Source organism: Balaenoptera acutorostrata, chromosome 8, assembly GCF_949987535.1.
Source record: "Balaenoptera acutorostrata chromosome 8, mBalAcu1.1, whole genome shotgun sequence".
Classification (NCBI taxonomy): domain Eukaryota; kingdom Metazoa; phylum Chordata; class Mammalia; order Artiodactyla; family Balaenopteridae; genus Balaenoptera; species Balaenoptera acutorostrata.
This window is the reverse complement of record NC_080071.1, coordinates 94,187,518-94,207,929: the sequence shown is the minus strand read 5'-3', so window position 1 is coordinate 94,207,929 and position 20,412 is coordinate 94,187,518. Positions and strand designations below refer to the sequence as shown.

The 20,412-nt window shown below is 67.3% G+C and overlaps 1 protein-coding gene across 1 annotated transcript in view; it reads left to right on the top strand.

Moving 5' to 3' along the window:
- Positions 1–20,412, top strand: part of KIF1A (kinesin family member 1A) — a 92,538-nt gene that overhangs the window by 26,812 nt on the left and 45,314 nt on the right. Inside the window, 17 exon segments of the mRNA XM_057551448.1 lie at positions 3,878–3,954; positions 5,053–5,232; positions 5,925–5,990; positions 6,391–6,569; positions 7,643–7,754; positions 9,066–9,143; positions 9,440–9,505; positions 9,962–9,979; positions 12,335–12,410; positions 13,633–13,711; positions 14,345–14,487; positions 14,864–14,890; positions 16,039–16,250; positions 17,170–17,249; positions 17,489–17,564; positions 19,842–19,921; positions 20,201–20,307. Coding sequence (XP_057407431.1) covers positions 3,878–3,954; positions 5,053–5,232; positions 5,925–5,990; positions 6,391–6,569; positions 7,643–7,754; positions 9,066–9,143; positions 9,440–9,505; positions 9,962–9,979; positions 12,335–12,410; positions 13,633–13,711; positions 14,345–14,487; positions 14,864–14,890; positions 16,039–16,250; positions 17,170–17,249; positions 17,489–17,564; positions 19,842–19,921; positions 20,201–20,307 — 1,656 coding nt within the window.

Sequence of the window (20,412 nt, the reverse complement as noted above, 5' to 3'; positions counted from 1 at the left end):
ACCACCGTTCTGGAAGGTCCACCAGGATCCGCCTGACCAGCAGCCCCCGTGCGGTCTCAACACTTAACCCATCCGAGAAGTCGGCCCCATTTGCCATCACTCTTCTAGAATGTTCTGGGCTCCAAATACCGTGAGACTGGGTCTGGGAGTCCACAGAAGGGAGCTTGGTTTTGCCAGGAGGTGGTGACGCGGTGCGGGCCTTTCTATTAGAGGAATGGCTCCACACACGTGGTGTCAAAGGAGGGACCCTGGGGGCCAGCGGAGTCCTGGTCGGCAGCCTCGGCCGAGGGTGCTGGGGGCCTGCCGTCACTGGCTGGCCCCAGGCCAGGATGCCCCTGGCGCTCCCTGCCTTGAGCTGCCTCTCCCCAGGGGTCACCCGTGAGAGTCGCAGCGGGCTCTCCACTTGCAGGGTTAGGGTTAGGGTTAGGGTTAGGGCTGCCTGAGCCCCTCAGGGCTGAGGACGCTCCCACGGCCCAGGTGGGGAAACGAGGCTTGGTGGGGTCAGGTCAGCACACGTCACCACACGGGAGGAGAAGGTGGGGGTCCCTCCACGTCCACGTCTCACACATCACTGAGCTCCAGCCCGCGCCAGGCTCCACTGCTGGCATCGGGCCCCGGGGAGCAGGACAGAGGCTCTCACTGCCCTGGGGGTGACGTTCCAGTGGGGACACGGAGATGGAACTAGACGGGCTGGTGACAAGGGCCACCGATCGCAGTCAGGCAGGCAGTGACGGGCGTGGGGGGCCTTGCCGGGGGCGTGGGAGCCTTGCTGGGGGCGTGGGGGCCCTGCCGGGGGCGTGGAGCGTGGGAGCCAAGCCAGGTCAGTGGGAGGAGCCATACCATCGTCCCAGAGTCCCCACTGACGGTTCATGAGGACTGGCACGTGCCCCATGTTGGGAGAACGTCCCCGAAGCTCCTGACACCGATGTCTCGGTCTCCATTTTAGCGAGGCCCCTCGCTCGCTCGCTCTCTCACACACACACACACACACCCCTGTTCGCCGGTTTCTGTGGTGTCAGTGCTCTCCCCACGGACAGTTGCAAGCTACGCAGGGTTTAACCACAGAGCCGTGGAATTCCTCAGAGTTGGGCCACGGCGCCCGGAAGGAGCGGGCGCGGCACACGGCTGTGGGGCTTCAGACCCTGAGAACACGGCTTCCCTTGCTTAGCGCCGTCCCTGCTGCGCCCGCCCCCCATGCAAGCTGGCCCCTCACAGCTGTCGCCTTTGTCCTCTGTGCTCCTGCAGCAGGGGCGGAGGGCACGGAGCCCCCCACTCAACAGCCCGCGGTCCTGCCCCCCTCCTCAAACCCATGGGAGGAAGCGACCCGAGAGCTGCGCGGGAAGCCCCTCCCCACCCAATCGCCTCAGTGCTGACGGGGGGCTGCCCGTCCAGCCCTAGTCCAGGCAGGCCGCCCTGGTGAGGGCTCAGAGGCGTCGGTGGAGAGCAGGCCTGGGGTGGACCCTGGGGAGGGCCGTCCCCTCTGGAGCGCAGAACCCCATCTGTGATGACGGAGACACCACAGGACCCCCGCAGGACACCTGGGGGTCAGGACCAGGGCGGGAGTCAGACCGCACCAGGGGACCCCACCCGAGGGGGAGGGGGCAGGTGACAGCAGTTCCCACGGGCCAGAGCAGCTCTGCCCGGTGGTCCCCACGGCGGGCTCTCCTCGTGGCCCACTCCGCATTCACTGACCCTCGCAGCCGGCTGTCCCCTGCCCACCCAGTGTTCCTTGAGCATATCCGTGCCCCGTCCCTGGTGGGGGGGGTCCTCAGGGAGCTCCCGGTCCACACAGGGTATACAGCAGACGCCCCGGCACTAGGACACAGTCAGAGCAAGGTCAGCGCTGGGGGCGGGTGTCGCAGCCGGCAAGCGGGAGCGGCTGGGTGGGGTGGGGGGAGGAGGTGGACGGAGGTGGGGCACTGGTGGGCGCCGGGGGCCCTGCCCAGGCTGCGTGCGCTCAGGGGACGCTGTGATTGTCGTTTCCATGGCGCCGGCATTACCGCGCTTGGGTTGTGGCGGCCGCATCCCCAGGCCCAGCAGGAGTTGAAACCGGGATGGCTAGGTCTCCTCTCAGCATCACTCCCGGAGCCAGCATGGACGTGACCCCCTCTCGGCTCCAAAGAAAGGGCTGTGATGGTCAGTCACCTGCTCTCTCCTGCCGGCCTCCCGAGGGTGCTGGGTCACCTCCCAGAACCCCTCAAGCCTGGGGTCTGGGACCCAGAGCCAGTCAGCTCCTGCCTGCCAAGCCATGGCCCGGGGCAGCTGCCGAGGGGGGCGAGGCCGGTGGGGGTCCCAGCGTCCCAGGGCTCCAGAGCAGAGCACCGTAGACGGGACGGCTTAGACGGCAGTTCCCGAGGCTGTTAAGTCCCCGATCAGGGTGTCACCGGGTTGGTGCCTTCTGAGGTCCAGAGGGAGAATCCATTCCCTGCCTCTCTCCAGCCTCTAGTGGTTTTCTGGCAATGCCTGGCATCCCCTGGCTTGTAGAAGCACCATCCCAGTCTCCCCCTCCCCCTTCACACGGCCTTCACCCTATGTGTGTGTCTGTGTCAAATTTCCCCTTTTATGAGACACCAGTCATGTTGGATTAGGGCCCACCTGACTCCAGGGTAACCTCATCCTTACCAGTTACGTCTGCAAGTATGTAAATAAGGTCACATTCTGAGGTCCTGGGGGTTAGGACTCAACATGTGAATTTTGAGGGGATATAATTCAACCTGCAACAGCCCGGGGCTTGTTCTCTTGGTGTGAGTTACAGGTCACCCTGGACACGCGCTGGTGGGGAAGGGTGGGGGGGTCCTGGAGTCCAGAGAGGCGAGGCCCCCAGCCCACTGCAGCTGAGGAAAGCCAATCCAAGGGGTGGGCAGACATGTCCTTCATCTCCAAGTAGGTGGGGGGAATGTGGTCCTCAGATGGGATGAGGTGGGGCGGTGGCCTGGAGCCCTCTCCCACCGGGACGGCCCACGTTCCTGGTGGAGGTGAAAACCCCCGGCCAGGTGGGCCCTCGGGGTCCTCTATCAACACAGACATCGAGGGTTCAGACAGTGTCCCAGAGGGGAGCCTGGTGGGCGCGGGGGCCGCAGCCCCTTCTGCCCAGCCACCGAAGACCCGCCGCCTGCTGAGCCCGGGCCTCGGGGAGCCGAGACCTGTCCAGGGCCTGGGAAACATGGGGTGCTTCAGCCCTGCCTGGGGGGCTCCCGGGGCACTCGGCAGGCCCGGCGGGCTGTGCCGGCGGCATTGCTCCTCCTTCGATGAACCGACGTTTCGTGAGCACCGCCTCCCGCCAGGCCAGGTGCAGCTGCTGGAGGAGGGGTATGGGGTGGGGGAGGACCTGAGCAGAGGACAGTCCCACAGCCCCTGAGAGCAACCTGGATGGGACCTGCAGGTGCCCCGGCAGGAGGAGGAATATGTGTGGTGTCCCTGCGGGGGGACAGCCAGCACGCCCCGGACACGGATGAGCACGTGGGCGTGATGGGGCCCCAAAGCAGCAGGGACACGGCTGTGACTGCGCTGCGCCTCGTAGCGCTCGCATGCAGAGCAGACAAGGCAGACCTGGGCTGGGGGGGCGAGCAGGGTGTGGACCCGAGCGGTGGGATGGGCCAGGGGCTCGAGGTCTGACCCAGGGCCTGCACCACGGGACCGCTCTGGGCTGCCTTGGCGGGGGCGGGGGGAGGTCAGACAGAGGAGGGGGCAGAGATGGCTCGTCTGCCTGGAAACAGGGCCCTTGTCCCTGCCCATTGGCAGCGGGGCTGGCTTTGTCGGGGCCAAGGCCTCTGAGGACCCCACCTCCCCGCCCTGGGGTCCCTCTCGGGCGGGCACAGCCAGGGTCAGCTGTCCCTGCAGCACAGCGCTGAACACCTTGCCTGTCCCCTCCCCGCAGCCATCGTTAACCCCAAACAGCCCAAGGAGATGCCCAAGAGCTTCAGCTTCGACTATTCCTACTGGTCACACACCTCGGTAAGCCCAGGGCTGGGGGTCCAGATGGGTGGGCTGCTGCCGTGTGGATGCCAGCTCAACCCTGCTCGCTGTGCGGCCCTCAGCCAATCCCTTGACTTCTCTGAGCCAATGGGGCGAGGGACCACCCTGCTCCTCTTCAGGGCTGATTGGGAGGTGGGGGCACAGGTGTGAGGCCTGTGGGGAGGGGCCTGCTTTCCTAAGTCGCCTTGTGCGTGGAAGGTCACCTTGAGCCGTGACACACACTGTGCCCAGCTGCGGCAGGGACCAAGGGGCCATCAGCCCACTGTGGGCAGTTTCCCAGGGTCCTAGCCGTACAACCACTTGCCTGCCAGCATCTCCTGTTCCCCAGACACCCCAAGCTCGGTGTCCGAAGCCGAAGCTGCCCATCTGGCGTCAGCCCCTGCACGCCCTCCACCTCCCCCGGGAGCCTGGGAGACCCCCGGACTTTGTGCCTCCACGTCCCCCATCTGGTCTACACCAGTCCTCCCATCCCCCAGCCTCCTGAATCCTAGAAGGTGTCCAGGCCCCCTGCCCCAGGGCCAGGGCCCACCTTGGCTCACACCTCTGAGTGCCTGGTCCCGGGACGGCCCCAGGGCTCCCCATTTCACCCTCCCCATCCAGCCCCTCCTCTCACGTCGTCAGGGTAACCCTGGGCCTGCCTAAAGTGACCACTGTCTTCAGGACAGCGTCCAGGGGTGATAGCCCGGACCATGGACTCCTTGGGCCCCTGCCCTGCTGCCTCTCCAGCCCCACCTCATCACTCCCACGGCTGCTACACTGAGCACCACGTCATGTACTCCCACCTCTGAGCCTTTGCACATGCTGCTCCCACTACTAAAATGCCCTTCCACTCTGTCTGGCCCTAGACTGGCTGGCTCCTCCCACCCTTCCTTCCAGAAGCTGCGGCCCAGGCAGGATTATTTCCCCTCTCCGGGTCTCTTGTAAGTGGATGGGCCGGGCAGGCGTCCCTCCCCACTGTGCTGGCCCTGGCACCTGGAGGCCCTGGGTGCGATGCAGGCGCTCAGTGAACGTCATGGGCCGAGACCCCGGCACAGCACGCCCAGCCTCCTGCAGCTGCTCCCCCTCCTTGTCCTGCAGCCGGAAGACATGAACTACGCCTCACAGAAGCAGGTGTACCGCGACATTGGCGAGGAGATGCTACAGCATGCCTTCGAGGGCTACAACGTCTGCATCTTCGCCTACGGGCAGACCGGGGCCGGCAAGTCCTACACCATGATGGGCAAGCAGGAGAAGGACCAGCAGGGCATCATCCCGCAGGCATGTGGGGCGGGGGCAGGGGTGGGGGACCTGGTGAGGGCAGGACAGGCGGGGGAGCACAAGCTGAGACCCGGGAGAGCAGAGGGCCAGGAGGGAAGGCAAAGCATGAAGGGGGGTGGAAGGGCAGGGCAGGAGGGGCAGCGTGGGGCAGACAGGCTGTGAAGAGGCTGGAGACCCAGATCCGCGGATGGGGAGCTGCGGAGGGCCCCAGGCCTGGGCAATGCCCACCATGGTCACACCCATAAGACAGGGAGGCTGGGACAGCCGCTGGTAGGGGCAGACCTTCCCTGGGAGGGCTGTGAGGGCTGGTGGTCCCGGCAGGGAGAGGCCCGGGACAAGGGGACGCCCACTGGGTGGGTCTGTGAACCTGAGCTGGTCAGTACTTGACATGGTCAGGGCAGGGGAGAATGCTGGGTGGTCTGTAGCATGGTAGACCCTTCACCTCATGCAGGCAAGGATGGTGTGAGAAGCAGGAGGGGATCAGACATCGGCTGGGGGGACCCCCGAGTTAGCAGAAGACAGGGGCTCCTTGGCTACAGACCGTCTCAGTGCCTTTAAGGTGGAGTGGGAGGGTGCGGGAGGGGCCCGGGAGAGCAGAGCCCAGCCTGGGTTGCAGGCGCCACAGCGCCTCGAGGGGTGAGGCTCGGGGGACAGCCCAGCCTCACGTCTGGTGGTGTGCTCTGTCCCTGCAGCTCTGTGAGGACCTCTTCTCCCGCATCAACGACACCACCAACGACAACATGTCCTACTCCGTGGAGGTAGGGCTCTCCGTCATCTGTCCCTTGGAACGTGGCTTTACTGATTTAAAGCCAGTTCCCGCCGCTGGTCTGTGCCCTTAGCTTGTCATTCACGCGTGCATGTTGCAAACATGCCAGCCCACGCTGGGCACAGGAGCGAGGGGCAGTGTCTGCTCTGCGGTGTCTATTGAGCAGCTGTTCCGAGCTGCGTGGCCCAGGCTGAGCCGTGGCCCGGGTGGCCCCAGTGTGACCGTGCTGGGTGAGCCCCAGGCATGGCTGTGTGTGGGGAGGGCCAGGCAGGGGGTGGGCTGACACCCCCACTGACACGTCCGTGCGGGGGGCCTGGCCGCACCGGCTGGCTTGGAGCGCACTGTGTGCTCCCCCCACCTCAGAGGTCCCCGATGTCATCTCTGTCCTGCAGGTCAGCTACATGGAGATTTACTGCGAGCGTGTCCGTGACCTTCTGAACCCCAAGAACAAGGGCAACCTGCGCGTGAGGGAGCACCCGCTGCTGGGGCCCTACGTGGAGGACCTGTCCAAGCTGGCTGTCACCTCCTACAATGACATCCAGGACCTCATGGACTCAGGGAACAAGGCCCGGTGTGTGCGGGGCGACGCCCCCACCCTCCCTGCCCTCCCCCTACCACCCACGCAACTCCGAGTCTCTCCGAGGGACACCTGTCCTTGGGGGCGCCTGTTGGTATCCCCATGGGGTCTGTCCAGCGGCCCCCATGGAGGTGTGGGCCTTGTGGGCCTAAGGACATCCAGGGCACATGCCAGCCCATGGGGGCCTCCAGATCCCCCGGGAAGGGGACGCTGTCACCTACACAGGGTCTGCTCCTCCTGGGGGGTCAGGCTGTGCGCCCTGGGGGGCGGTGGCTGCCCTGGGTGGGGCCAGGCTGTGAGGACCAGCCCTGCCTGCTTGGAGGGCAGATGGCCCTCTGGACGGGGGCATGTGGGGAGGGTCGGCCACAAGGTGCTGCCGGCCATGAGCTATTGGTCTCCGTGACCACGCTGCCCCGGGCCTCCCAGCCTAGGAGGGTCTGCCCTGGTTGTCATGGCAACAGTCCCCCGCCTTCTGCCACGCAGGGACTCCCGGAAGGGTGAGGATCCCTGGCCAGTGGCCTGCCCTGCACTCAGCAGGGGTCCCCGGGGGCTTTTCTACCTCTGTGGAGGCAGCTGTCAGGCAGCGAGCCCAGCCTGGGGGCTTCCCTGGGGGCTCTGCACGGCAGCGACATCAGGACCAACCACTGGCCTCCGCTCGGCAGCCTCGGGCCTTCTCCCCCAAGGCTGTGCTGGCCCTCCCCGGATCGGCTGTGTGGATGGACAGTAGAGCCCCCTTTCCCTTCTGGGGGTCTTTCCATGTCACAGCCTGCAGGCCACTGCCCAGGGGGCTCTGCTCAGCCCCTGGAAGCAGGGCACTCCCAGTCACGGGGCCCCGAGTGCTAGGCTCGAGTTGGGGGCCGAAGGAACCACAACGGACACAGTGGGCAGGCAGTGTGGGCCCCGCCCGAGCTCTACAGGAGGCACGGTCGCCACCAGGCCGGGCAGGGCGGCCCCGGGAGCCCGGGGAGGTGACATCTAGTGACCTGGTCGAGCGGGCCAGCAGCACCAGCGGCCCCCACGCCCGACCACGGGACACTGGGTGACCACGTGTGGCTTCTGTTCCCCAGGACCGTGGCAGCCACGAACATGAACGAGACCAGCAGCCGCTCCCACGCCGTCTTCAACATCATCTTCACGCAGAAGCGCCACGATGCAGAGACCAACATCACCACAGAGAAAGTGAGTTCAGCCTCGGCGGGCGGGGCCCCCGGCCGGGGACTGGGTCGGGCTGGTCAGGCGGGCGAGGAGGCCAAGCCAGATGCCGGCCCGTGAGGCATGGGCGCAGACCATTCCCTGCCCAGCTTGGGCCTCGGTGAGGGGCTGGCCAGGCCTGCGAGGCTACCTCCTCTCGGTGTTTGGTGCCACGTGGGTGTGGAAGGGACTGAGTGGAGGGGCCGTGGACCCTGGAACAGCCTCCTGCCAGGCAGTTATGGTGGAGACTGTAGGGCCGAGGAGGGACGTCTCCAGGGCAGCCCCACTGGCCAGAGACGCCTCGGGGGCCCGTGGAGGGCGGTGTCGAAGGCCGCAGGTTGTGAGTGCCCGTCACAGGCTGACCGTGGGCCCTGGTGCAGGCTGGGGGTGCCCCTCACCCCGTGGGCGCCGGCATCTGTGAGCACAAAGGAGAGGTTGTGCTGAGCGGCCCCGCCCACTGCCCCCGCCCCAGATGCCTTTCCCATGAGCCTTGGCCTTGTCAGTGGACCCAGGCAGGGGCCTCGTCTCCTGGGGCCTTTATCCAGACACGCCGACTGTGGGCGCTGGAGGGGCAGTAGGGCCGGCGCCCTCCGTGGCTGTGACCCTAGGCATCTCGATTTCTCTGACTGGGCACCCCCCATCGCCGCCCTGCCAGCCAGGCCCTGCTCCCGGGGGCAGCACCCTGGGGTCCGCAGAGTGGCCGGGGGGAGTTCGGGGCGCTCAGTCCCTGATGATGCCGGGTCACCCCCGCCTGGCGCCGTCCTCCCGCGGGCCTGGGAGGGCGGGGGTGATGGAGCTGGACCTGAGCCGGCGGCCTGGCTGCGGCTGCCTGCTGCTCCCACCCCTCGGGCTCAGGGCAGCTGGCGGTCCCACCAGGCGACTCCTGCCCGCAGCCCTGGGCTTCCCCGGGTGCATGCGGCTGCCCAGCCCGGGCTGTGCGAGTGCGGGGGAGGGGGCCCCTGCCCAGGGCCCGGGCGGCTCCGGGGGCAGCGGGCAGTGGGGGAAGGGGCTCCCGGAGCCAGGTTCAGATCCCACCACACCATGAGTCTGGTCTGTGGCACGGGTGATAGCGACAGTGACATGCGGGTGAAGAGCGGCCAGCAGGCAGGGCACAGCAGGCGCTAGCTGCTGGGGGCAGGCCGTGCAGCCTCCCAGGGAAGGTGGCCTCCTCCTCAGAGGAGAGCGGGGAGAGCTGAGAGCAGAGGTCGCTGTGCTCCGCAGGGCTGGGCGCTCCGGCCCCGGGGAGGGGGGGCCCATGCAGCGTCACAGCTCCTGCACGTGACACACGTGTCCCCGCAGGTGAGCAAAGTCAGCCTGGTGGATCTGGCCGGGAGCGAGCGGGCCGACTCCACAGGGGCCAAGGGCACGCGCCTCAAGGTAGGGCCGCCCCCCACCAGGGTCCCCTCCGGCTTGCCGGCGGGGCCTGACGCCCAGCGGCTCCAGGGCCAGGGGGCGGCGGGGAGCAAGGACCGAGACCCTGGGGGTGGGGGAGGCGGGCCGGCCTCGGGTGGGCGCCCCCTTTGCTCCTGCTCTCGTGGGACGGGGAAGCGGGGAGGGTCAACGGCGGAGGGCTGGGCGCTGGGCCTCCATCAGGGCCGAGTGGCTCAGGCCCGGTCCTGCCGGAGCGAGGGGCCTGAGGCCTCCTGACGCCCGGCCTCATCTTCCCTACGCAGGAGGGAGCCAACATCAACAAGTCCCTGACCACCCTGGGCAAGGTCATCTCCGCGCTGGCCGAGATGGTGAGCGACAGCTGGGCTCGGGGTGGGGGGACAGCGGGCGCCTCCGTCCTGCCCTGCTGGGGGGATCCGGGAGCGGCCACCGGTCCCTGCTGTGGGGCCAGGTTCACGGAAAAGCCCAGAGGCTTGGAGGTGAGGGCGGTCCCCGGGTTGGAGATGGAGCCATGACCCTGTCACTCTCCCGAGCCTCAGTTGTCCCACCTGTGAAATGGGGATGTGCCACCTCCCCACAGGGCCGTGGGGGTGGCCTTGGGCTGCGGGCGGGGCAGTGACCTTGGGTGGCCCCCCGGGCGGTCTGTCAGGGGGAGCCGGGACCCTCGGGGTGAGGGGCTGGGCCTGGTGGGCGGTGGAGGGGAGGCAGTGTGGCGAGGGGGGCTTGGGCTGTGCTTGGGCTCCTCCCACCCCTTCACCCCTGGGCCCAGCGCGCTCCGTCCTCAGACTCTGCCTTTGCTTTTGCAGGACTCGGGGCCCAACAAGGTAAGCACCTGCTTTCCTCGCTTCTCGGGGAGTGGGGGGGGTCTCAGCCCTCTCGGGCGGGTGTGGGGGGAGCCTGAGAAGCAGCGCAGCCGCGGGACACACCAGCCCCGATCAGAGCTGGGCCGGTGCCGGTGCGGGGAGAGCAGCGCCGCGGGGGTGGATGAGAGATGGCGGGAAATGAGGTCATGATGAACGAACGGGGGTGAGCCTCGTAGAGGACAGAACTGGGCTGTGAGGGTGACCCTGGGCAGGAGGGCAGCCTCTCGTCAGCATGGCTGGGGGCCGGGGGCGTCGCGGGAGCGGTGGCTCCAGGGCGGGGGCCTGGGGGCTGAGGAGCACCCGGTGGGCACTCACGCTGCCGTTGGAAAGCCCGCCGAGAGGTGTGAGGTGCCCAGGTGGGAGGAGCTTGGTTTGCGTGAGGAGCGCGGGGGGGGGGGGGGGGGGGAGGAGTCGGGCGTCAGGGGCCGCGAGGAGGCGCGAGGGGAGCCGCGTGGGGACGCGCGTGAGGAGCGGGGGGAGGAGTCGGGCGTCAGGGGCCGTGAGAGGACGCACGTGCGGAGGGGGGGGGTCCCGGGAGGGGAGGGGCTGTGAGGAGCTCTGTGAGGAGGTGAGAGAGTGCGGAAACCGCGACGCCGGCTGGCACTGTGTGAGAGGAGCCGTGAGACGCTTCGGGGGCAGATGCACAAGGACCTGTGAGATGGGCTGTGTGGCGAATTAGGGGCAAGTGTGGACCGTGTTGGGGGAAGTGAACGGGTAACTGTGAGGAGACGGAGGGACTCTGGGGACCGTGAGGAGCCGTGTGAAGACTGAGGGGCTGTGCGTGAAAGGCGCGGGGACTGTGTGTGGGAGCCGGGGCCCTGGGAGGAGTTGTGCGCGCGGCTGTGCTGCAAGCCTGGTGCTCTGGGCAGGGACCCTGCGTGAGGAAGTGCAGGAAGTACCGAGGAACCGCGTGATGAGCCGTGAGGGGAGCTCGGCAAGGGAGTGGGAGGAGCTGCGCGGAACTCTGGGGAACGGTGTGGGGAACCGTGTGAGGGAACAAGGAAGGGACCGTGAGGAGCTGTGATGGAGGCTTCGTAGGAACAGGGCGAGACGGGTTTGGGGGCAGCGCCGGGAGCCGGGAGCGCGGGGGCCCGTGGGTGATGAGGCCAGAGGGCCGGGCCTGACCTGCTCCCCAGCGCCATCAGGGAGCAGCTGACCGTGATCTAGCGGAAGCGGCCATGGGTTGGCCGCGGGCTCAGGCAGGCTGACTGCAGCTGGATGCGCCCGCGGTGTGAGGCGCCGCTGGCAGGGGGGGCGGCCGGCGGGACGGCGGAGCGTCAGGGTGGCGAAGGTCCTGGAGCTGAGGCACTCGAGGCCGGGCAGGCGGAGTGGAGGGCGGAACGTGTGAGGGAGCCACCGAGCCAGAGGCGCCACTTGGGCTCCTCGTGGGGTGACCGTGGGGCGTTTAGTGTGGGAACGAGAATGTGACAAACGTGGCAGGGAATTCACTCTCAGGGGTTAAGCGATCAAACACGCGGTACAAGTAGAGTCTCTTCACCCACCAAGTTTGCAGTGGGAAAGGAGCTGCGCCCTGGTGGCCAGACGCCCCCACACCTGCGCTCTCGCGGGGGAGCCGCGCGGCGTTTCCTCCCGCCCCCCAGTGGCGGGTCCCGGGAGCGGCCGTGACTCGCGGGCCCTGCAGGCTCCCCTCGGGGGTGCCGCGTCTGCACCCTGAGGACGCCCTGCGGGGCCCTGGGGGCCGCTGCGCAGCGGACGCTCCGGAAGCAAAAATGTGCACGAACGAGGGACGTGGGGAAGTCCCTCTGCCGCGATTAGTGGGGCTTGAGGGGGCCTCGTCCTGACGGGGCGAGGGGGTGGGGAGGGGGACCAGGTTGTTGGGGGCTTTGGAGCCGCTTAGGCGGGACGGGCCCGGGCCTGGCGGAGGCGGAGGCGGCTGCACGTGCACGGGGAGGGGGCCTCGCAGGGCTTCCCGCAGGCGAGGGGTCTCTTCCCCTCAGTCGGCAGAGCTGCTGGCGGCGTCTGTGGGCCGATGGGCTCGCGCTGGTCCTTCTGACGGCGCGGAGTGTGGAGGCACTGGCCCTGGCCGCTGGCATCAGCCCGCCCGGGCTCGGCCGGCCGTGTGGCCCAGACACACCGTGGTGACGGAGGAGGGGGAGGCCAGGGAACGTGCTGGCAAGTCCCTGAAGCAGCCCGAGCGGAGGCACTGGGGCTTGGGGTGGGCTGGAGAGGCCTTGGGAGCAGGCCCCGCCCTGAGCCCCAGGCGGCCTGGACCTCGGGGACCCACCTGTGCTTGAGCCCCTCTTCCTTGCCCCTCCGGTGGGCTCGGGGCTGACCTTGGACGCTCCTCTCCTGCAGAACAAGAAAAAGAAGAAGACAGACTTCATTCCCTACAGAGATTCGGTGCTGACCTGGCTTCTCCGGGAAAACCTGGGTGAGGACTCGCCCGACCCGGATCCGACACCCGGCCCGGCCGCCGCCCTGTCCTCCCCGGCTGGGGAGGGTGCCCATCGTTTCCGGGTGGAGCAGCGAGCCCGGGGGCTCCTCCCGGGGGCCCGACGCAAGCCGGGGACCCGGGTGGCCCTCGGGGCTGCAGATGAGCAGCCGCTGTGTCGGCGCTGCTGGCTCAGGGTTGTGACGCCCAGACCGAGGCCACCCTCTGGGCCTCGGTGATTCTGGGGAGCCCTCTGGCTGGCTCTTGGGGGGCTGCCTTGGTTCCCCCTCCTCCCCTCCACCTGAGCTCTGAGCCGGGGAGACGGAGCCGGAAACGTCCCAACTCCGATGTCTTCCCACCCAAAATGGCCTTGGGGTCCTCCCCACCTACACTTAGAGTGGGGGCCTGACACCCAGGAACGTAAACTGAGCCCCGGGCTGACCCAATGGACGTGGACAGCTGGGGGTCTCCAGCCTTCCTCGGCTGCATGGCTGGACCCTGCACCCCAGAACCAGCCTAGCTGGTCCCCGGCTCGGGCCAGCGTCGGGTGCAGTGTCAGGCCTCCCGGTGGAGGAGAGGGCAGATGGGAGACCCCGGGGGCAGGTGGGCCCCCCGAGAGAGGACACGAGAGTCACAGGAACGAGTGTCCCTTCACCTGAGACGCGGCCGGGAGGCAGGCCTCTCCCCCAGGGCCACACCCAGGTCCCGCCCCAGGGTGGGTTGGGAGGCCCTTCACAGCACGGCACCTCGAGCCCTTCGCAGCGTCACCTCGCAGTCTGTGTGGAGGCCACGCCCTGGGGATGTGGTCCCCGGGACACAGGTCCCTGAGGTCTGTGGGTCCGTGCGTTTCCTGATGCCGGGATCCATGTGACCCGAGCTGGGAATCTGACCTGAAACGTTAAGAAATGTGTTCCAAATAGGAAAGATAAAAGTGAAATTTTTATGGGACAAAAACAGTCCTTGTAGTGAAGGCCATAAAACTCTCCACAACTCTTCTCTTTATTATGGGGAGGGGGAGGCCTGCTGGTTGTAACGTGACCCCAAATGTCAGAGAAGCATGGTTTTATGTAGATGAAAAGTGAGCAAGGTGCCCGGCTCGGTGAGGGAGGCCGGCCGCCTGCTGTCTGCTCACCTCTCAGCTACACCTGTGCGGGGGGAGGGCGGGGGGGGGTGCAGCAGTGGGGCTGACCCTCCGCTGGGACCACCTGCTCTCCTCCCACAGGCGGGAACTCGCGGACAGCGATGGTGGCGGCGCTGAGCCCCGCAGACATCAACTACGATGAGACACTGAGCACGCTGAGGTGTGTCCCGAGGGGGGTGGACCCTCCCTGTCCCCCACCAGCCGGCTTGGGCAGTAGTGGATCCTCTAGGTGCCTCCTTGCAGGGCCGGCTCACCTGGACTTCTTGAGGCTCCAAATGGCTGGCAGGGCACCTGGCGCTTCTCGGGCCCCGTTCCATTTCCCACGGCTTGTGGCCTCGAGTGGCCCAGGGCCCTGCCATCTGACCAGGAGAGCTGGGCTCGTGGGCTGAGCGGTTCGCCCCCACCCACGGTCCACGGAGCCACCGGGGTCCTTAACAAGCCACGGGGGGGCAGGCGTGTCTGAAGGTCCCTCTGGCCAGGGGCTGTCCCGGGCTGCGGGAAGCAGCTTAGTGGTCTGGCTCGGCGCTCTGGCCTCTTGGTTGCCACCGCAAAGGGCTGGAGTGCAGGTTAGATTCGCACCGTCCACCTGGGACCACAAGTCCAGGTGCTGAGGCCTCGTCGTGCAGAGAAGTTTCCACCCTGTCCCTTCCCCTCCTGGGGCCTCGGTTTCCCCAAGTGGCAAGCCCCCCTGTAGGTCAGTGGCCCTGGTGACTCCCTGTCGGAGATGCCCCTGCAGGTGGGTGCAGGCGGGGCTCCGGGTGCCCACAGCCCCCAACCCCCCTCTGCCACCCAGGTACGCGGACCGGGCCAAGCAGATCCGCTGTAACGCCGTCATCAACGAGGACCCCAACAACAAGCTGATCCGCGAGCTGAAGGATGAGGTGACGCGGCTGCGGGACCTGCTGTATGCCCAGGGTCTCGGTGACATCGCCGACAGTGAGTGTCTGCGCCCACCCGCCCGTCCTGGGCAGGGCAGCGGGGCTGTGGGGCTGGGGCAGGTCCCGATGCCCTCGCGGCCCCTCTGGCCCGAGGCCCAGGCTCTGCTCCGGGCTCCAGGCGGAGCCACCTCTGGGTGGGGGGCCGGGGTTCTGGGCTGGGCCTGGGGAGCTGCACGGTTTGGGTTTGCCGCTGGCCCAAGCAGGCTGGTGACGGTTTCCCGGAAGCCACAGCGGCCAGCCGCGGTGCCGGGGTTGTCCCCCCGTCCCGCTGAAGACCACCGCCACCCTACCTGATGCCTGGCCTGCGACGGCGCCCTCTGGAGACAAACCTGTTCTTCTGTTTCTGTCTCTCCCCCTCGTCTCCCCCCCCTTAGCCAACACTGTGCCCGGAGGACCCAAATGTGTGTATCCCCTCCGCTGCTCTCTGCGCATCCCTGCTTCGGCCCGGCCCCGCGGGGCGTAGGGCAGCACGGTGGGGGGGCGGGGCGCACGCACCCCTCCTTGGCCTTCCCCCTCTGGGGGCTGGGGGACCTGAGCCCTCTCTCTCACGGCACCCTGCGAGCCGTGGTCCTGGTTCACCCCCGCGTCTGCTGGGAAATTGAGGCAACAGGGAGGCGCGGGGCAGCCAAGGCCTCCTCTGGCCGAGCGTGGCTGAGGTCAGGCTCTCTGCCTGCCGTGCTCCTAGAGGCCTGAATGTCAGCACAGGGGCTGGGACCGCTCACAGGGCCGGGTCCATCCCTGGCTCCTGGCTCCGGCCGCCCTCTGACCCCACCCACCCCAAGGCCCCTTCCCCTGGAAACGCCAGGAGTGTGAATGCTGCCACGTCCTCCCAGCCTGTGTCTCCCGCTGGCTGTGGGCCCGGCTCCCTGGGCAGGGGCACGTGCTGGGGCCTCCCCACCCCAGGGGCCACAGGGCGCCCTCAGTTTCCCTAGTGCCCGTGCTGTCCTACGTCTGCCGCTGCTCTGCTGTGTGTCTGCTTCTGCCAGGAGGGGCCTGGGCACCTCCCACCCCAGGGGGTGTGGCAGCCCCAACTCCCGGGCCTTGGGGGGCAAGGAGGCCGGGGCGGCGGGGGGCGCAGAGCAGCTTCTTGGGGTGGAGGAGTGGGGGCTCCCTCGGAGGTCCCACAGTCCACGGCTCGGCCAGGGCGCTCAGCGGGGCGGACAGCACCGCCCGCGCCCACAGCTCAGGGTGCGTGGCGGGCTGGTGGGTGGCGGGCGCGACGTGGGGCAGAGAGGATGAGGAGGAGCATCAGGGCCTGGGTGCAGGGAGGCCGCCGGGCAGTGACAGCAAAGGGCGGTGGGCAGGAGGGCAGGGAGGCCAGTGGCCCGCAGGCTTGGCATGTGTGCAGGGGGAGCGCAGGCCCCGGGCGGGGATGCCGAGGGACCTGGCGGCGCAGCCGCACCGTGGCGGGGGCAGCATTGCATGTGCTCGTCCGGGCGCCCAGCTCGTGGTCCCTGCTTGCTACCTTCTCTTTACCTGCCTCTTGCTTTTTCCCAACTTGGTCTTTCTTTTCTCTCCTCCCGTCTGTCTGCCCCACTTCCTCCCGTAGACGTGTCCGACCTTGAGAACAATAACCGTAACCGTGGCGGGGCGGAGCTGAGTCCAGCCCCTGACAATCTCTCCACAGTGACCAACGCCCTGGTGGGCGTGAGCCCCTCGTCCTCGCTCTCGGCCCTGTCCAGCCGTGCCGCCTCTGTGTCCAGCCTGCACGAGCGCATCTTGTTTGCCCCGGGCAGTGAAGAGGCCATAGAAAGGCTGAAGGTGAGGCAGGGCCGGGCTCGCACCTGGTGGGCGCTAGGCCAAGATCCCTCTTGGATGGTCGCAGGCAGAGGGGCTTGGTCAGAGGTGAAGTGAGCCGTGCAGGGGGACGCGGGGTGCGTCTCGGCCCCCGACCCCAAGCACCCCATCCAGGGGGTCGGTGCGCCCTGTCCAGGACCATGGGGCCCATCTGCTGATTAGGGCGGGGGTCCTAGGGCCTCTGTGTCCTCCTTCCCGGGTTTCCGTGCTTATACCTGCTCCTGCATGGTCTTTACCCTCCCGGCTTGGCCATGGGTGGCTGCATTTAGGGTTTGGGTTACTGGCTTCCTTCAGTGAGTGGGAACAAGGTGCTGGTGTGAGCGGTGGATGGCGAGCCCAGACAGAGGGGACAACGGCACAGGCGCCAGACCCGGGCTGATGAGGGGTGGGCTGTGCGGCCCGCCTGGGGCCACCTGAGGTGGGGGGCTCCACTGGGGGGATAGGGTCCCACTTGGGGTGTGGGAGGCGTCCACCCGGGATGGACCTGGGGTGCAGAGGCCCACTGGAATGTGGGGACTGGGAAGGAAATGGGGAGGCGGTGCTGGTGTGGGAAGTGTCGTCCGTCTCACCCGTGGTCCAGGGGCATCCGAGCCTCAGAACCGGTGTCAGCGTCTCCCCGCGTGTTTGTTTCTCCCTCTGGGTTTATTCTGCCTTTCTCTCTGTTCTCTGGGTGTGTCCACAGGAAAGACACGCGTCCTTTGCACGTATTAGCTCTCAGCCCTTCACCTTGATCTTTCAGACTTCGAGCAGCCTGGATGGACCTGGGAATTGGGGTGTCGGGCCTTGCAGGCCCGGCTACTCGCCTCCTCTTTGCCTGGCACCCAGGCCTCTGCCCACTGCCTGCCCCCTGCCCTGACCTTGCTCTGCTCTGTCTGCTCCCCAGGAGACGGAGAAGATCATCGCTGAGCTCAACGAGACCTGGGAGGAGAAGCTGCGGCGGACGGAAGCCATCCGGATGGAGAGGTGGGCGGTGCGGGCGGGGGGCCGGCAGCAGCCCTGTGCTCAGCTCTCGGCTCCTGTACCCAGGGGTGGCCGCGTCCAGTGCAGGACATACCCGTCCCCTCTCATCCAGTGACCGCCCCCGTCACCAATGGCCCCATTGACCTGATCCCCAGTCAGGGGACCAGTCCCTCAAGTGGGCACCTGAACTCATTGACCAGATGAAACATCGTGTGGGTGCTGACCCCCGCTCTGTCCCCCAGGGAAGCGCTGCTGGCCGAGATGGGCGTGGCCATGAGGGAGGACGGCGGCACCCTGGGGGTGTTCTCTCCCAAAAAGGTAGGAGCCGGCCATTCTCTGGGCTGCCCCGATGTGGACAGGGCTGGGGGACCTGCGGCCCCTGGCAGGGTGTCAGCTCCTGGAAGGTCAGCAGGGTCCTCCTGGGAGCAGGGAGAGCGACTCCAGGCACCCGGCCAGGCTCCCCGCAGCCATCCCTTCCCTGTGTGGAGCCTAGACCCTGCCTCCTCATGGTGGTTTGTCTCTGCGGCCTTAGGGCGTCAGAGAGGTCACTTAGCTGCCTGAGGGGTGGACTGGGCCCCTCAGGTTGGGGTGAGACCGGGGTCCTGAAACAGGTGGGGCCTGGACCCCCCAGGAGCCTGCACCCCTCTGGAGATTGGACACGAGCTGGACACGAGCTGGGAGCCAGCTGCCCTCTTGGAGATTGGCTAAAGCAGGGTTTGGCTGTCCCAGCAGGGACCCCTCTTCTCCCACCCAGGCCCAGCTTGCCCGTGGCCCCAGCCCTCAAATGGAGCAGAGCACCACCCCCTGTTCAGTAGCTCAGATGGGGCGAAGCGTGAACATCAGGGAAAAAGTCTCTGCATGATTCTAGGGCCCAGACCCACACACCCATGCACCCACCCCAAAGATTGCCAGACCCTTAGAGCCCTTAGGAGCTTAGCTTCAAGCCCAGAAGCCTTCCTGGAAGGCAGTGGCGGTCTGTTCTGACCCCAGCACGGGACTCTGCAGGCCTTGCCCCTGCTGCCTTGTTGGTGAGGAAGTGCCTGGCTGACTTTTCACCCCAGCAAAGCGTTTCTTTGTTTGCCAGTCTCCGAAGCTGGCGGCTTGTAGAGCCCCCGCTGAGCCATTGGGGCCCCAAGGGAAAAGGAGCACGGGGCGCTGGTACGATGGGCACATCCGCTAGGGTGGCTGCTCCCTGGGGACAGGGCCAGGCTCCTCAGGCTCCTTCTGCACCCATGCACTCCGGCCCAGGGAGCACCTGAGGCCTAGAAGCAGGAAGGAGGGGTGCCTGGGAGGACCTCGGCAGGGCGGGGAGCAGGTGGCACCCTGGTGGGGTCCTACTTCACTCCCTTTTGGACAGGCCTTTGGTTTTCGTTTAGAATGCATTGTTCTTGAGCCGTTGCATTGCCTCTGGGCACAGTGCCCCGGGGTGGGCAGGCGAAGCTGGGGTACAGGTGCCCTCGGGAGACTGGCTGTGCAGTCTTTTGGCTTCATTGGTGGCAGAGGGATTTGCTGGTGGCCCCGGGTCTGGACATTGTCCAGGAGTGGGAGGACAGTGGGGTCCCCAGGACTCTGGAGAAGCACATGGGCCAGCTGGGTCCCCCGCTTGGCCCCGTGGAGGGAGCACAGGCCCTTCCTGGCTGGACGCCTTCTGTGCTCAGGGGAAGGGGCCGCTGTGGATGGTCTGTCCTGTGTCTGATGACCAGGTGTCCACAACCCTGTGCAGGGGTATTAGAGGGGTTTATAGCTCAGGGTGGGGGCAGCTTGCCCCAAGGTGCCAGGTGGGAAACAGGAAGCTGTTCCAGCCTCTGGCATGTTGCAGAATCCTTGCCCGGGACCGGGTGTGAGGTCAGGGAGTGTCGGGGCCCAGAGACCCCGGGTGAGAGCAGCAGAGAAAGTGAAGATAGGGGGTGCTGGTCCAAGGCCCAGTGGACAGAGCCTGCAGTGGCTGCCCTGGGCACGGGATGGGGTGGGGAGCCGAGGGCAGTGCTTAGACGGGGCAGCTGGCGAGAGGTGGTCACCTTGGCTTTGGGTCATGCTTTGGTAGACCCGTGGTTAGGACAGGTGTGGGCGTCTGACCTGGGGGGCTCAGGGGGACTTTTTTCACAGCCTCTCTGCTCCCTGGCATCCAGGGCCCGACCCCTCCCTGCCCAGCGTCCTAATCCCGGGGCCCTCAGCTCCTGGCTGCCCGGGTTGGAATGGGGACCTGCAGCCCTGTTCTAGGATGGAGGACCAGGCCCAGGCCCCATGGGACCCAGCCTTGCCCTGCACATCCCAGGGCCTACCACAGCCTCCGAGCACTCCCTGGGCCCTCAAGTGCTCAGAGCTGGGGTCGCAGCCCCTCCCGAAGCCCAGCCCCTCAAGTGCCGCCTGGCAACTGTCCTACCAAGACTCTGGGGTCCCCATCAAAGTCTCCTCCTCAGGAGCCTTTTCCTTCACATCTCCTCTCCTCTCTGCCAGGTTGGGAGGATACTGTGTCCCCCGAGAGGCCAGGCCTAGGGCAGGTGGCGGTAGGGTCCTGGGGAGAGAGAGGGCAGCAGGCAGCCCGGGCCGGGCTCCCGCTCCCCGCAAAGAGAGGTGACCCTTCTATCTCCGCAGACGCCGCATCTCGTCAACCTGAATGAGGACCCGCTCATGTCTGAGTGCCTTCTCTACTACATCAAGGATGGGATCACCAGGTGGGGGTCGGCGGGGTGAGGGGAGGGGTGGGCTCCCCCACTGAGGGGTCGCTGAGCCCGGGCATCTGCTGGCAGGGGTGCTGTGGGCCCCTCTGGGCAGTGTGGCTCCCCCAGGCCAGGCCGCTTGGGGGGCTGTCCCCCGGACCCCCGCTTGTGCTCTCCAGGCATTTCCCGTAAGAGCTGGGCATCCTGGGGGCTGCAGGGGGACCAGGCGGGCCAGTGGGTGGCGTCGTGGTGCCGTGGGCCCAGCCGGCGCTGATGACCGCACCACACACACAGAGTGGGCCGGGAAGGCGCAGAGAAGCGGCAGGACATAGTCCTGAGTGGGCACTTCATCAAGGAGAAGCACTGCGTCTTCCGGAGCGACTCCCGAGGGGGCAGTGAAGGTATGGCCTCCCCCGGCCCCGCCCCTACCCGGCGCTGCTGGTGTCGCCCTCCTGGCTCCCCACTCAGTCCTGGGAGCCCCCCCGCCCCCCCCGAAAGGTGCTCTG